Source organism: Hipposideros armiger, unplaced genomic scaffold (genome assembly GCF_001890085.2).
Source record: "Hipposideros armiger isolate ML-2016 unplaced genomic scaffold, ASM189008v1 scaffold_814, whole genome shotgun sequence".
NCBI lineage: Eukaryota > Metazoa > Chordata > Mammalia > Chiroptera > Hipposideridae > Hipposideros > Hipposideros armiger.
In genome coordinates this window covers 387882-402861 of record NW_017732164.1, presented here as the reverse complement: position 1 = coordinate 402861, position 14980 = coordinate 387882, and the positions used below count along the sequence as shown (strand labels likewise).

General features: G+C 51.0%; 1 protein-coding gene across 1 annotated transcript in view; it reads left to right on the top strand.

Moving 5' to 3' along the window:
• Positions 1 to 9790, top strand: part of OCA2 (OCA2 melanosomal transmembrane protein) — a 93864-nt gene extending 84074 nt beyond the window's left edge. The window contains exons 22-24 of the mRNA XM_019628904.1: positions 2929 to 3022; positions 8709 to 8802; positions 9154 to 9790. Coding sequence (XP_019484449.1) covers positions 2929 to 3022; positions 8709 to 8802; positions 9154 to 9238 — 273 coding nt within the window. The 3' untranslated portion in view covers positions 9239 to 9790. The remainder of the gene's footprint in view (positions 1 to 2928; positions 3023 to 8708; positions 8803 to 9153) is intronic.
• Positions 9791 to 14980: the final 5190 nt, after the last annotated feature.

Genomic DNA, 14980 nt, shown 5'->3' with positions numbered 1-14980 from the left:
CCGGCAACTCATGGCAGCCCAGCTCCAGGTTGAGCTGTTGTTCAGCATCTTAGCTGTGGAGGGCAGTGTCACTGGCCCTCCTATGTGGGATCCGAACCGGGGCCCTCTGGCATCCCAAGTGAGTTCTTAACCATCGCGCCACTCGGCCGGCCCATGGGTTTTTTTTTTAATCCTCCTTTGGTTATGTTTTTTAAGCAGTGTGCAAATGGATTTTTAAAACTCCAACCGAATAATCTGTGTTTTTCAGAGAATAGTTTCATAGTTTAACGTGTTATTCTGTTGACTGATAGACCTGAGTTTGTTTCTACCATTTTGTTGTGGTTTTACATTTATTATGCTTTTTCTTTGCCAGTTGTTTTGGTCCTTGTCATCTCCTGACTTTACTTGGATTGACAAATCTCATCTGCCAGCTGGCGTGGCTAGTGCAGACTTTATTCCTAAGTCTTTTAGTGAGGTCTTTCCATCCTTCAGAAATCCCACGTGCTGTGCACTGTCCTTAGGTGAACTACTCTTCTTAAACTGACAGACATGGGTTCTGCTGGGTGCAATGTGGATACGACTGTGTGCAGTCCAAACAGGAAGACTGTGGGTCACAGGGAGGACCTGCGGGCCACTTGCCTGAACCTGGTGCTGGGCATCCTTCCTGTACTTTTGCCCAGGATGAAGCTGCCACTGGTAGCAGCCGTCCCCTCAGCTTTCTCCTTCCCTGCCCTGGCATCCGACCTCACCAACACAGAGCACTCTGTGTTCCCCAGTAGGACACTGTCCCTTTTCTGTGGCACTGGGGACTGCTGGGTGCACTGGCTTCTAAAGGGCCGTGAGAAAGCCTCAGGTGTGGACCGGCATCAGGAACCCCTCATAGTGTCCTGCCTAGAGAGGGCATCCTGCCCCCATCCCCAGGGTTGTCTTCGCTGCAAAGCCCTCTGAACTTGAAGAGTTCACAGGAGGAAACGGTTGAGCAATTGTGTCTATCTTTTCAGAGAACCAGCTCTGAGTTTCATTAATCTTCTCTCTTGTTTTTAAGTCTTTATTTCATTTATTTCTGCTCTGTGTCTGTTATTTTTTTTCTATCTACTCAGTTTGGGCTTTGTTCTTTTTCTAATTTCTTTAGGTGTGAGATTATTTATTTGAGATTTTTCTTGTTTGTTGAGGTAGGTAGCACTATAGATGTCCCTCGTTTGGAACTACCTTTGCTGTGTCCCATAGATTTTGCAACATTATGTTTCCATTTGCATTTGCCTCAGGATAGTTTTGATTTCCTCTCTGAGCCCTTCTTTCGCCTATTGGTCATTTAGTAGCACGTTGATCTGCCTCCACGCATTTCTGTTTTTACAGTTTTCTTCTTGTAATCGATTCCTAGTTTCATAGTGTCGTGGTTGGAAAAGATGCTTGATCTAATTTAAGTCTTCTCTAGTTTACTGAGACTTGTTTTTTAACTGTTACGTGGTGTATCCTGGAGAATGTCCCATGAGCACTGGAAAACTGTGCATTCTGCTGCTTTTGGATGGACTGTTGTGTACGTATCTATAGAGTACACATGATCTAATGTGTCCTTTCAGCCAATGTCTCCTTGTGGGCTTTCTGTCTGGTGATCCGTCCATTGATGAAAAGGGTGGTGTTAAAGCCCCTCCTACTATTGCAGTTTTGTCTGTTGGTTAGTTAACATTTGCTTTTGTATCTGGTCGGCTTGCCCTTCTCATGGCTGAGCCTGAAGCCCTGAGAGGCTTATAGTTACACAGGAGGCTTCCTCCCAGTTCACCCAGTTCCTTGGTCACAGCTAGCCTCCAGCCAAGCCCTGAGTCAGCGGGTGGGGATGTGGGTCCGTCTGTCCCACCTGGGGGCCACTGCACAGGGACAAAGAGTTGGGGGGTGATCCGATCTTCTCAAATGAGCAGTGAGGCATTACTTTCATGACATAGGAGACGTGGTATCCAGCAGAGCATGGCATTGTTGTCCCCTAATTCTCTACAGGAAATGAAATCACATGTGCACATTGGTTTCATCTTTCTGTTTGTGATTTTGGGTAGTCCTTTCCAGATGGGCTCTGCTTGGAGCCATCCTCCCCTTGCTCTTTAGAGAGGGTCACACAAGGTCACCACCCTGAGGCAGACAGTCCAGGGTCCCTCCGGAACTTCTCTTGGGCTGCCCTGAGGTGCCTGTAGTGGCCACCTGGACCGACTCCCTAAGCTGGTGGCTGCGTCCTCTGTCCTTTGTCAGCAACATGACCCACGAGGGGCAACCCTTTGGAACACAGATTTCATAAAGCGGTTTCACCACCACTGTGTGTTTCACCAATGTCAGCAATGTGAAGTTCACCTCCGTCAGATAGGTGCACCGGTCCTGGGGTGACTTCCTGGAGAACCCTACCTCCTAGGTGTCGACTCTGATGCCGGTTAAGTTAAAGATGTCAGCAGGTGTGGGGTGACTGTGCAGACAGCAGAGGGCAGAGCTCCTGGGCACAGACTCACCAACCTGGAATCAGAACTGTGTTCACGTTCTGGCTGCTTGCTCCCGCCTCGATTTCCTCATCTCTCAGTGGAAGGAATGACAGGCAGCCCTGGGGGCTCTTGGAGGGTTAGATAGGGTGGTATGTATGTGCAGAGCTGGCATAGGAGCTGATCCACTTTGAGGCTGATAGGTGCTGTTAGGAGGTCACTCTCCCAGGCTCTGCGTGAGGGTCACTGGGACTTCATCCTGTTTGAGACCCATGGCAGCCAGGGCAGCTAAGGAGGAGGACCAGCGGGTCACGTGGCTGGAAACACAGGGCACCAATGGGCTCAAACCAAGGTTTTGTGGGTTCCAGAGTTCATGCTGTGCTCCTTACTGTTGGGCGGCTGGAAAAGAGCTTTGGGATTTGCCAGTCAGGCCCAGTGTGGGCAGACCCCCTGGGCTTCCATGGTGTGACGTCATTGTCCTTTCCCTCTGCAGATCCCCGTGCTCCTGAGCCTTAGCCGAGACCCCGAGGTCAGCCTGCCTGCACCACCGCTCATGTATGCGCTGGCCCTCGGTGCCTGCCTGGGAGGTAAGGGGGCTGATGCGTGGAGCCATGGCCCGTGAGCGCATGATAGGGTGTCTGCAGGACTTAATGAGTGAGCATCCATCTTCAGCTTTGGATGAAGCGATTCTAATGCTACTCAGTTCCTCTGTGAAGCTTGTCACTTCCCGCTCTGCAGCCTGAGCCCACAGCCCAAGGATGGTCCTTCCTTATGTCTCAAAATTAGTGCACTTTTACTGTGCACCCACGTGCTGCTCTTGTTCACAAACAGGTTTCAAGTCAGAAGCCACCCTCAGTTGCAGTTTCTTTTCTCTCCTTGGAGGGTGGGGGTGGGAGTGGGATAGAATGATGGATGGCTGAACTAAGAAGTAGAGGTTTTAACCTAAGAGTAAGAAGAAGAAAGAGTTTTGGGGGAGGGTGTTGTGCTTTGGAGAAACTGAAAAGTGAATTGGAGAAAGTATTGGGAGAGACAGGTCTCCGTCTGTGACCAGCTGTGAATGGGCTGCATCCGTCCTCCTTACATTTAGGCCTTATCACCTTGGAGAATACAAGCAGATTGTGAAGAATCTTAGATAAACACACCAGATACGTTGTAAGTTTTTATTCTTACATCCAGGCATGCTTAGCTAATCCAGCTTCCTTTGTTCTTTGATTGATCTCTGACTATTAAATCAATAACCTTCAGTTTAGTTCATCTCCTTGTTTGTAAAGAGGGATTAATGTCATTCAGTGAAGTTGCTGTGATTTCTGGAGACAGAATTCACCTAATTCAGCAACCAAAGCCTCAGATTTTTTAAGTGACAGGCCTGTTCCCATGGCCCCTGGAAGCAGCCCCGGGAGGGACAATCATTGCACTCACAGCCACATTTAATGTCAGTGGTGGGGCAGAACTGAAGGACACTTGGAAACTGATCTCAGTGTGGGTTTGTTCATGCAGCTGCTGTAACCTATGTTGTGTTCTTTTTCTTTTCTGTTTTTTCTATTTCAAGGTGGCCTCTTCTTTGTATCCTTAGTTATAGGGGATCTGTTCAGCTAGTCTCCAGGTGATTCTTGAGGTGATTGTTCTATAATTTAATTGTAATTTTGGTGTGGTCCTGGGAGGCTGCAGGCACAGCATTCACCTCATCCACCATCTTGGATCTTCTCTGTGACCTGGTGCTTTTGGGTGGGAGAATCACCAAAGCTAAGGTGATGTTGTCAGTGGTACTCAATGGCCTTATGCATGGAGTGCTCAGGGGGCACTGGGGAAGACTGAGGAAGGTGGGACTGAGCTCCAGCGAGGGCCATGTGAGCTGGGCTGTCTCCCCTCCCCCCAGAGCTGCAGAATGTCAAGGAGAGAAGTTAACACGGTCCATATAGATGGCCAGTAGCTTCTCACAGAGAACAGATGAAGACTGCCTTAGGTCCAAGCATGCATGGTATGCCTGCCAGAGTCATCTAGAGATTGTGGGCAACCCAGGCAGCGTGTGGCTGTGTGAAAACCTGTTTTCCTTTGGTCAAATTCATGTGTGGCTGGTGCTTCTTCTATTTGCCAAAGGGAATACTGGCGTGTAGAATTATTTTTATGTTTTCTGTCGAGCGGTACATGATCACTCGTCTGGAATCATGGCATATTTGATCCAACTTGGACTGGCTGACACAGGACGTCAGATAGGAGCGTCTTTATACACTTATAAAATGGCCTTCACAAGGCAGAGAAGAGTTTGGAAAAATGTTTTTGTTCTGCCTCTAGACGCGTGAGTCATGTCTCCACATGGGATTACCCAGGCAGGCCAGACAGGCCACAGCGACTCACGGGCACACCCATCCCCTTGGCTCCTCTGTAAATGGAAACTGGAAAGGTGGCATGAGCCTAGGCCTAAGATCTCTTTGTCCCCACCACATGGGACCCATGCCATGTCGGGTACTATCAAGAGGCTGCTTGCACCTTATTGAACCACTGAAACCATTGACATCTGAATGCTGCTCTCACATTCTAACTCTTCTGTGAACCCCACAAATATTGTGAGAGATGCCCAGGGAGGTGGCAACTGCTGTCTTTTAATGTGGAGGTAGCTGACATCTGATCCTGGCTGATGAACTCCTGCCTCTTGCCAGTGATTGATGACATGAGAGTGGGCAGGCCAAAGCCATTTGGACTCAAGGTCAAGGAGACATGATGGGGTGTCCTCCAGGGGTGAGACTCGTGCTGATCACCTGCCTGGTGCTGAGAACAAACCTTAGGGCAGAGAGGTCCTGCTGGACACTGTTCCCTACTGTGTGGTGATGAGATGCCTGGAGATGCTTCCAACTCCAAATGTTGTTGATGGTGGCAGAGCTTGCAGTAAGGACAACGGTCCTAGGTGACACTGCTGGGCCCACAGCAAACACCACTGGACCTGCTCACCTCTGACCACCTCTCATAGGAGATAAACTTGCCCCTTGGCCGATACCATCTCATTTTGCATCTTCCTCTCCTTACAACTAAAACTGTGTTAATCAGTGTCACATGCACGGTCAGTGGTTTGCTCACAGGTGTGCTGTTCAGCCAGTTGGAGACTGATGGAGGCCTGAGTCCAAGCCCAAAACCTGCCCTCTGTGCCAACTGACACTTCCTGTGTGTCCTGCAGGACCCACTGGCTGGCTCACTATGCAACCTGCATGAGTGACTCACCCCATCGGCTCTGCTGGTCTCACTTTGCTGACCAGTAAGACATGATGGAAACCTCTTTGGGGGCCTTTTGATGTAACTTTTGTCCTCCATGCTTCCTGTCTTAGATGTGGCCATGAAGCCATCAGTGACAGGAGGGACAAGTCAGGAGAGCCGGGAATATCTGCCTCAGACTTTACGAGATGTGGAACCAATGCTCACCAGCCCTCGGCCTGAGTGTCTTGTCACATGTGGCAGCAGTTGCTGGGCAGGGTGGAGTGGCACGAAAGTGAAATCCTGTTGGCAGGTCTTCTTGTCCAGAGCAAGAGCTGGGCTGCTGGCAGGGTGATGGGATGGGCACACAGTGTGACAGCGCCCACAGGAGCTGTGTGGGGCCAGCATTGCCATGGAATTTGTGTGTTGCTCAGGATGCCCTCATCCTTCTAGCGCCTCCCCACACCCCCCAAGAACCCTTCTGCTGAGGACACGCCTCTGCTTCCAGCTGGAGAACTCTGCCTGCTTTTAAGGAGCCCAGCCAGATGATCAGGGTGGTCCTCATCTCAGGGTGTATGTGACGTGCCATTGAGTCAGCTCAGCTCCTGATGACCCCATGGATGAGTGACAGCCACAGTGTCCTGTCCTCACAGCTGCTCAGCTCCTGTAGACTCAGCCTGTGACCTCTTTTATGGGATCTGTCTTCTCAGGTTTGGTCTCCCTCTTTTCCAGGGGCCTATTTTCCCAGCATTTCTGTCTTTTCCAAAGAACTCCACATTCTCACAGCAGGCCCGAAGTGGGACAGCTTCAGTGGTGTCATTCTTGCCTCCAGTGATGTTCTCAGGGTCCATTACCTGAGTTACATCTGCAAAGTCCCCTCTGCCACATGGGACATAATGACAGAACCAGTTTGTGAGGACCAAGGTGGAGCTCTTTGCATTGAGGGGCATCATTCTACCGTCTGGAACAAGCCAGCATCACCTACACCCTTGACTGTCCCCCAGCCAGGCTCCCTGCTTCCCCATAACCGCCCTGAGGTCTGTCCTGCGTATGGCACCCTGGGTGTTAGCCCATCAACACTGCCCCCACGAGAGGGCAGCTGTCCCTCGGCCCTTGGTGATGGGTCTGAACCCCCTGAAATCCCACCTCCCCTCATCCTTCCCAATACTCTGGGTGGGCCATACACCCTGAAAGGCACTGAGAAATGGGACTGTCACAAAAAGGGACATCAGAAAGAAGTGACCATAAGCAGAGGAGAGACCTCGGGGAGGCAGGGCCTGCACATGGCTTGGTCTTGGTGGGTTGTGGGATTATGGGGAGACCCTGGAGGTCTTTATTGAGCGCTTCAGATCCAAAGGCTTGCATTGTTGATGCGTTGAATACATTCTGTCCCTAGAGCAAGTACGGCAGTGGACGAGGCGGCAGGTGTCTCAAGGGGATTCACTAAAAAGTCCCATCTGAGTTTCATATGGAGGAAGTGCAGAGTGAGAGGAGGCTGGGGCATGGCTGTGTTTCAGGGACAGAGTGAGGGCTGAGTGGAGGGGCACGCGTTCAGCTGAGAGCCATTTGCACTGTCACCTCATCTGCGAGGGCTTCTCCAGAGGACAGGTGGGCACCTGGGCCTCCCCTAGTCTACAAACATGGGGACAGGTGGGCACCTGGGCCTCCCCTAGTGGATGAACCTGGCAGGCACCATTGCTCGGGGGGGGGGGTTCTTTCCCTGCACCCTCCTCCTTGCTGTGCTCTGGTGGGTTCTGGATTCTGGGAAAGGCGGTGCTCGGGGCTTGTGCTGCCAGCACCTGACGCGACCCGCACATCAAACGAGCACTCCTGACTTGTCAGCCAGGAGTCTACTGAGAGGGTACCTGAGAGGATTGGGTGGGAGACTGGAAAAGAAAGAGACTAGAGACGAAAGCTGGGGACAGGAGGTCCACCCAATGCTGATAGCAGAGAGTGGCCCCGTTTATTATTTATACACAGCTTTTATAGCAAAAGTAACTTTCCTTAGGTAGGGGGGTTTTGGGAACTTGAGGGAATAGTCCCCTCCTCCCAGAGAACAGCTCCCCCGGGGCTTTCCATAAGGTGTAGAGAAGCAATCTTCCCAGGGTTAAAGCAAAACATAATAAGCAGAAAATGTTAATAGGATTGCATTCCACTCTGTAGCTTTCAAGGCCGTTGGCTGTTTCTCCTCAGCGGCCAACCTTCCCACGCTGCTCACCCGGGCCTGAGAGCCTGTCAGCCTGCCAGCTTTCAGGCTTAACCCTTACTACAAACCTCCGGCTCCCTACAAGCACCCCTTCTTCTGTCTGCTCTGCTATTACTTGCGTTGTCTGGTCCCACTCTTGGTGACCTGCTGTAGGCAGCTCAGTTTCGTGTGTTATAGGTGCCAGGCCTCAGTGGTTTGTGCCCAGCTGTCAGAACTGGGCGAAACTGGCTGGGCTGGGTTGTGTCCTTCCCTGGACACTGCCTCCTGTGGCAGGGCCACCTTTACCCAGCAGTGTCACCCTTCCCTGAGCCAGTCACTGTGTCTGGGGCCAGCCTTGGGCTACACCCACATGAGTGTGCACAGGTGTAGGTGTGTGTGTGTGTGTGTGTGTGTGCGCGTGTGTGTGTGTGTGTGTGCGCGCGCGCGCGCGTGTGTGTATGTGTGTGTCTCCACCCATGACATGCGCTCTCCAAAAGGCTTGCCCCACAGGCATTTGATCATCCCAGGTGTTTGCACAAAAGCTTTCCTGGCAGCTCTGAGCCTGCGCCCTGGGACTCTATCCCACCCGCCTGTGTCTGTGGCCTCCTCGTTGTCCTCTAGAGGACCTGTGCCACGGCTCCAGGGCTATGCCTGGTCCCCTGAGTGCCTCCTCTTTCCCTCACCTGGCACAGCCACAGCCCATTCCATAAACAAGCTGCAGCGTTTACATGCCATGAGTGGGCTTTCTGGTTGCTAGTTTTCTCTTTTTCTCAGCTATTTTCGAAGTAATCACTTTGATTGTGCCTGTAAACTAGTCATCAAAGCAAAAGCTTATTTACAGAAAAGAGGAGAAGCCTGCGCTGCCATAAGCTAGGACCTGACCTGTTTGTGGGTTCTGATTACAGGCAACGGGACACTAATCGGGGCGTCAGCCAACGTCGTCTGTGCAGGGGTTGCGGAGCAGCATGGCTACGGCTTCTCGTTCATGGACTTCTTCAGGTACTTAAAAAATACATGAGTTTTCCAAGTTTTAAAAATTATTTTCAGGTGTACAAAACATTGTGATTAGACATTTAAATACCTCACAAAGTAACGCCCATTAATCTAGTACCCACCTGGCACTACACATAGTAATTAAAACATTACTACTTCGTGTGCTGTACTTTACATCCCCGTGACTATTTTGTAACTGCCAATTTGTACCTTGTAATCCCTGCCCCTTTACAGCCAGATCCCCAGTCAGCCAGTCTCTCTCTGTGGGGGGGGGGACGTGGGGGGCGTGGGGAATTGCTGCCCCTCCGCCCTGTGTCTGTGCCAGGCACTGACGCGTCCGCTTCTGCCCTGCTGCAGGCTTGGCTTCCCAATGATGATCGTCTCCTGCACAATCGGCATGTGTTACCTCCTTGTCGTTCATGTCGTCATGGGATGGAATTAATGATCACATCATTTGGTCCCTTACCAAAGCACTACAAAAGTCCCCTGGACCACTCTTGGGAGAAGAAAATCGGTTAGGATTGGGGTCCCCTGGGGAGTAGGCCAACGGCACCCACATTCTTAGTCACCTCAGTGCTGGCAAATCATGGCAAACATGAGACAATTTACCTGGTATCCCCCCACAGCACATGTTTACATCAAAACACTTCCTGCTTTGCTCTGGAAGACACAAATGCAGTACCCTCCCCGCCCTCCCTCCCATGGCTGTGGTATTCAGTTGTCACACCTCCTGAGACTGTCTACAGTTTTACATGTACCCACTTCCATGTTGAAATTATACACCCTCTTTCCTGGGAAAGGCTCACAGTGTGAAAGGCAATATCTTGCGTTAAGAATACACTGTTGCTTGCCTCACGGTCTTAGAATTTGTCAGTCTCTTAGTTTTTCATTATTTTACATTATATAAAATGGCATTTTATTCATGTTTTCCCCTGTAGTTTTGACATCATCAGTTAAAAGTCTTCAAATTCCACTTGCAGAAGGTCATAATGCTTTTTAAATAAATAGTTAACAGCCGTGAATCATGTGGTGATGTGTGCTCATACATCAATTACATGACAGTGTGGTTGGCACTGAGGTCTGAGCCCCACAGGACACTGGGAAACACTGGAATGCTGGCCTTTCAGGAACACAGCTGGTGAGGCAGGACCATGACATCAAGGGGAGGAGGGGCCCTGCTTCGTCGGAGCCAGGACCCGGCCCGGCTGTGGCTCTTCTCAGTGCTCAGCCTACGTGCACGGTACCTTGAGATGAAGACACTTGCTGGAACTCTGCTCAGACATGGTCATTGTGTGAAGTACCTGATTTCAAATAGTTTAGGATCCTCAGGTCACCAGGAACTGGAAGCAGGAGACCTGTCTAGTCCCCATTCTGTCCTTGGCACCTCCAGGGTACCACGCCTTTTCTGCAGTTTAGAATCTGTGTTTGAGCAGCAGTCGTGTCTGAAATCTCCATCAGGTTGTCATCTTTCTTTAGCGTGAGTGGGAGATGTCCTGACATCACAGGATAGGCTTCTCATCATTCCTGCATGCTTCAGCCAACACAGGACCTCACATCCCAGGTGAGCACAGTGACTGAGAACTTGGCCCGTGCAAGCTATCTGTTCCATCCTCCCTGGCGTGACATCCAGGACTTCGATCCCGTCTGTGGTCCCCAAACAGAGCAGTGGAGTCCTGGGACTTTTTTAATAGACAGGATAGTTTCTACTTCTCAGTCCAGGACCACTGACATCTTGTTAGGGCCCTGGAGGAAATGAGGGGTCCTGGGGGTGGGTCTTGAGGCAAATCCCTGTCAGCTTTGGGGCCAACCGGTCCAGGCGTAGCCCCAAGTGGCCAGCATGCAGGGGAGGCCAGGAGGGGCTTGAGGTCCCAGGTTCTCAGTCAACTTTGATGACATGTTCACACCCCACCCTCGGGGTCCCACTCTCTCCCTACCAGCATCCTTACCAGTCTTCAGGGTCACATCTGCTGGCCTGACTTCTTCGAAGTTCTCTGACCAACTGCTCTTGTTCTCATCTGGACATGTGTCCAGAGCTTTCAATGCCCATCCTGTCCTGGTTTGTGGTCTCTGAGGCTGTCAACAGAAGCCAGGGGTCCCCACATACCTTGGTGATTGTGATGCTGCCATGATCCTATCCTCCCCTGGAAGGATGTGAGGGAATCAATTTCAAGTCTTATTTTGGGGGCTTATTTCCTGGAGCCACTCAGCTCATGTATCAGGCAGGGAACAGCAGACCCAGTCCAACTACAAAATATGAGATGCGTTTGATAAAAGTGGCTATTTGCAAAATATGGACACAGTATTAAGAAACTACAAAAGGGTACCTGGGTCAGTGACAATGACATAGCATTATCACCCCTAAAACTATGTGCAGGGGGCCTCAGCCAGCCCACCAATCCCTGCTGGGGGCTCAGGAAAACAAAGACCAATCAAGTCACCGCTTCTGCCAGCTCCAATGGTCCCCAAGGCCGAGTCCAGCCACAGTGACAGGGCATGGAAGCCACTCATTCCACCCGTGTCCGTCCGATTGTGGGCGCTGAGCGGGATGCAGATGGGATGGTGGGGGGCAGAGGGGCTCCGCTGCTGGCCTAGGAGCCCACCGCCCTCCTTGCTGGGATGACTTCATGTTTCCTCTGCCCAGTTTTACTTCACTGAGACACAGAAGCCTCAAACGAGAGTGCTGTCGGCAGTAACTTCACACATTCAGCCCCAGTTGGACCCAACATCTCACCTCCTCCTGCGAACTACAGGCCAGTCTCTTCATGGGTGTGGTGTAGTCTCACTTTCTCACATGCTCCACTCTTTCCAGGAAGAAAGGGCTTTCCTTTGCATCACTCCGCACGCCACCCCACCCATAGGCGTTCATTCACTCATCTGTCCATTCACTCCTTCATTAATTCATTTCATGTAAACGTAATGCTTTTATGTTCCAGGCAGTTTTTCCAGCTGCTGGAGATGGACAGTAAAAAATAAATATCTCTAATGTTGACGAAAAACATCCAGCCTAAGAGAAAACTTATGAGTTTATTTGAGCCAAACTGTCGACAATTGCTAGGAAGCAAAATCTCAACAGATTGAGAAAATGCTCCAAAGAATGGCAGCTTTACAACTCATTTTATACATAAAATCAAAGGAGGAAGGTTACATGAAATCCATTGGGGATAGATTAAGGGGGTGGGAGAAAGGAAAGCGGGGAAATCTCTGGGATTGGATAAAAGTAAATTGGAGAGACAGGTAATTCTTTTACATAGATGGGTGCAGGATAGCTAACAGTTAGCTTTTTTACAGCACATAGAGATGGTAATCAGGAGACAAGCATAAAAATGAGGAAATTTGCAGTTTCCATCTCTGATCTCGAAATAGGATTAAAGATGTTATTTTATGTACAAAAAGACAACAAGCAGGCCCACTGAAAAGGGCACAGATTAACTTAATGAGGAAGCTGAAGAGGTGACTTCCTGCCATGGCCCACATAGTTAAAAAAATGTGTGTGTGTGTTCACGCCATCTTATTTTCAGTCTCCTGAGTTTGTCAGGTTTAACCCGTGGCTCCTTTCCCATCCACATTAACTTCTTGGAATTTCTGTTCAATCCCATGTTTAAAAAAATCATCATTTTCTTCCAACTACCACTCCATTTCTAAAGTTTTTGAAACAATTGTCTTATGTACTATTAACACTTTCTCTTCTCCAATTTACTGTTTTATTACTGTAATTATCAGGCATACAAAGAAAATACAATGAATCTGTGTAAACATGCCCAGCTCACTTGAAAAAGACACTAAATATGACCCAAGATTGCTGTTTCTTTCCCAGTAACAGCCCCTCCCCCTCCAGAGGCAACTACAAACAGATTTGATGTTTTTGCTCTTCTTAGATATTCGAAATTCTCCCAGCAGGAGTCCTGGGCCCCGTGTCACTGTCAAGGTGAGTTGTGCTGGGGACCCTTCCTCACTGAGAGGATGAGGGGCACTCACTGATCCATCCTTCATGCCAGGCAATGTCATAAGCACCCACCTGGTGGTGTTTATGCTGAAGTGGGAGCCAGTAAATTAAACATGCCAAGCAGAGGGGAGTCCTGGGAGGAAAGGCGGTCAGTAGGTTCAGGTTGTTGGGGAGGTAATGTCTGAGCAGAAACGTCAAGTGTGGGAGCAGCAGTGGAGAAATATGGAGAAGGAGGGCAGGCAGTGGGGTGTTCTTGTCACAGCAGCGTGGGCTAAGGGACGAGGACCCGAGGGCTATAGACTAAGGGGGGACTTTGGAAGGAGAAGCCGGATGAGCGGGGAATGTGAAGGGAGTGGTCCCGGCCAGCTGCTTGAGAAAGTGTGTCCACTGCCGTGACAGACAAAGGTGGGCAAGTGACGAGACCAGCTTCTTGTGATGGTGAGAACACCCACCGGACCAGCGTGTGCTGTAGTCGGGGCTGCTCTGCAAAAGGGGACGTCAGTGTCATCTGAACAGAATGCTTTTCTCGGTCCTTAGCTAGTTCCAAGGGACAAACAGTTTGCATCTGAGCCCCTCAGAGAAACCATTTGAACTTCGCTAAGGAGTTGTGAGGTGAACAGGGTGTGGGAGGGTCTGTTTGGCCTTGGCAGCAGCAGTTGTGACATGGACACACCAGGTCATCCTGTTTTAATCCAGCCACATTCAAGTAAACACTCTTGAGACAGGCTGAATAAGAAACAAATCTTGGCCTGCGTTGTCGAGCGGGGAGCTCCAGCTACCAAACTCAGCAGAGCACGGGCCTCACCCACGGGGGGGTCTGTGTCTCCAGGGAGAACTGGACAAGCCGCAAGGTGCCTGCTGGAGCAATGCTTTACTCAGAGGAGCCAACATCCAGGAAGTCTCCTGGCCCGTGGGTTCCTCCCGGTGGCCCATGCAGAGGATGGGTCACATGCGCCCCTCTCCTGCTGCAGGCAAAGACCTGTTCCTTCCCACGGGGAGGGGAGGGAAGGAGGGGGGGCTGGCCAGGTGTGAGTGACACACACGCTTAAGCAGAACAAGGATGTTCACGGCAAACTTCACTCAGAATAGGGTGAGGAAGGACAGTCTGACAGCCTGGCACCTGGCCTCCACACGAGGGACATTCTGGGTCCAGGGCACTGAGGGGGCCGCTCCCTCCACAGGCACCCTAAGAGCAAAGTCAAGAAGAGCCAGAGCTCGTGAGAAGCAAATCCTGTCCTCGTCACCAGAACTGGCCTGGCCCTGGGCACTCCACGCGGCCCCTTCCTCTGCACCCACCTTCAGCCTGCCTGGGTTTACATCCTGCTCCCGCCACCTCCCATTTTCCATGCAAATTTTCCACAGTCCTGCCTCTGGCCCCTTTAAATTCTGCAGCTCTTCTTCACACTTTGTTGTAAGGAGTTATCGACTTATTAAAAGGTCCCCTCCGAGGTGGTCGATCTCAGTGACACAGTCTCAGGTGTAGAGGGTATGGAAGGAGAAGGCTGGCACATCTGGACCTTAACCAGTGTCCTCATCTTTTTGCCCTGTCATGCTGGTCTTTCGAAGAGACGGACGGTAAAAAGGGCCCAGACATTGCCCTGAACAGGCTCAGCCAGGGGCAGGGGATTGACGTTCACTGACCTCAATCTTTCTTATGATCTTTTACGAAGGCTGCCATGGTAGGAAATCAATGGACACTTCTGGGGAGCATTTATGAAAAGGGGAGCAGCTGGTGAGAGATAGAAGCAGAGGTCTTGCCGGTGTGAGGCAGGAAGGCTGGAGGGAGCTGAGGGCCAAAGGCACTCAGCCGCCACCCCTGTGACGGTCCGTGATGCCACCTGCATGTGGTCTGTGTCTGGAGAACAAGGGTTTTGACTGGAATCCCCCTGCCGTATGGTGAGGAGTATCCTGTCCTATGGACAGAGGGCTTTCAGCTACTGAGCTCACCAATTTGTGGTCCCTTGGCTGCCTGAGACATGTGTCCCCAGTCTCGGGCCTATGGCTGCTGGTCTGGAATAGGCTTTCCGGGAGGATAGGGGTGGCAGCAGCTGGAACTCTGACCGAGGCCTCCGGGAGGCGCCCCAGGAGCAGCTCACACCTGGACATGCTGTCCTCATGCTCACTGCCTGTGTGGTGGGGGTGGGGGGGGCTAGCATGGAATGGTTCACCATGGTTCTCCCTTAGCCCCTGCCACAAGAAACACTGCAGGCTAAATGCTTCCTTAAGGAACCACCTTCCTGT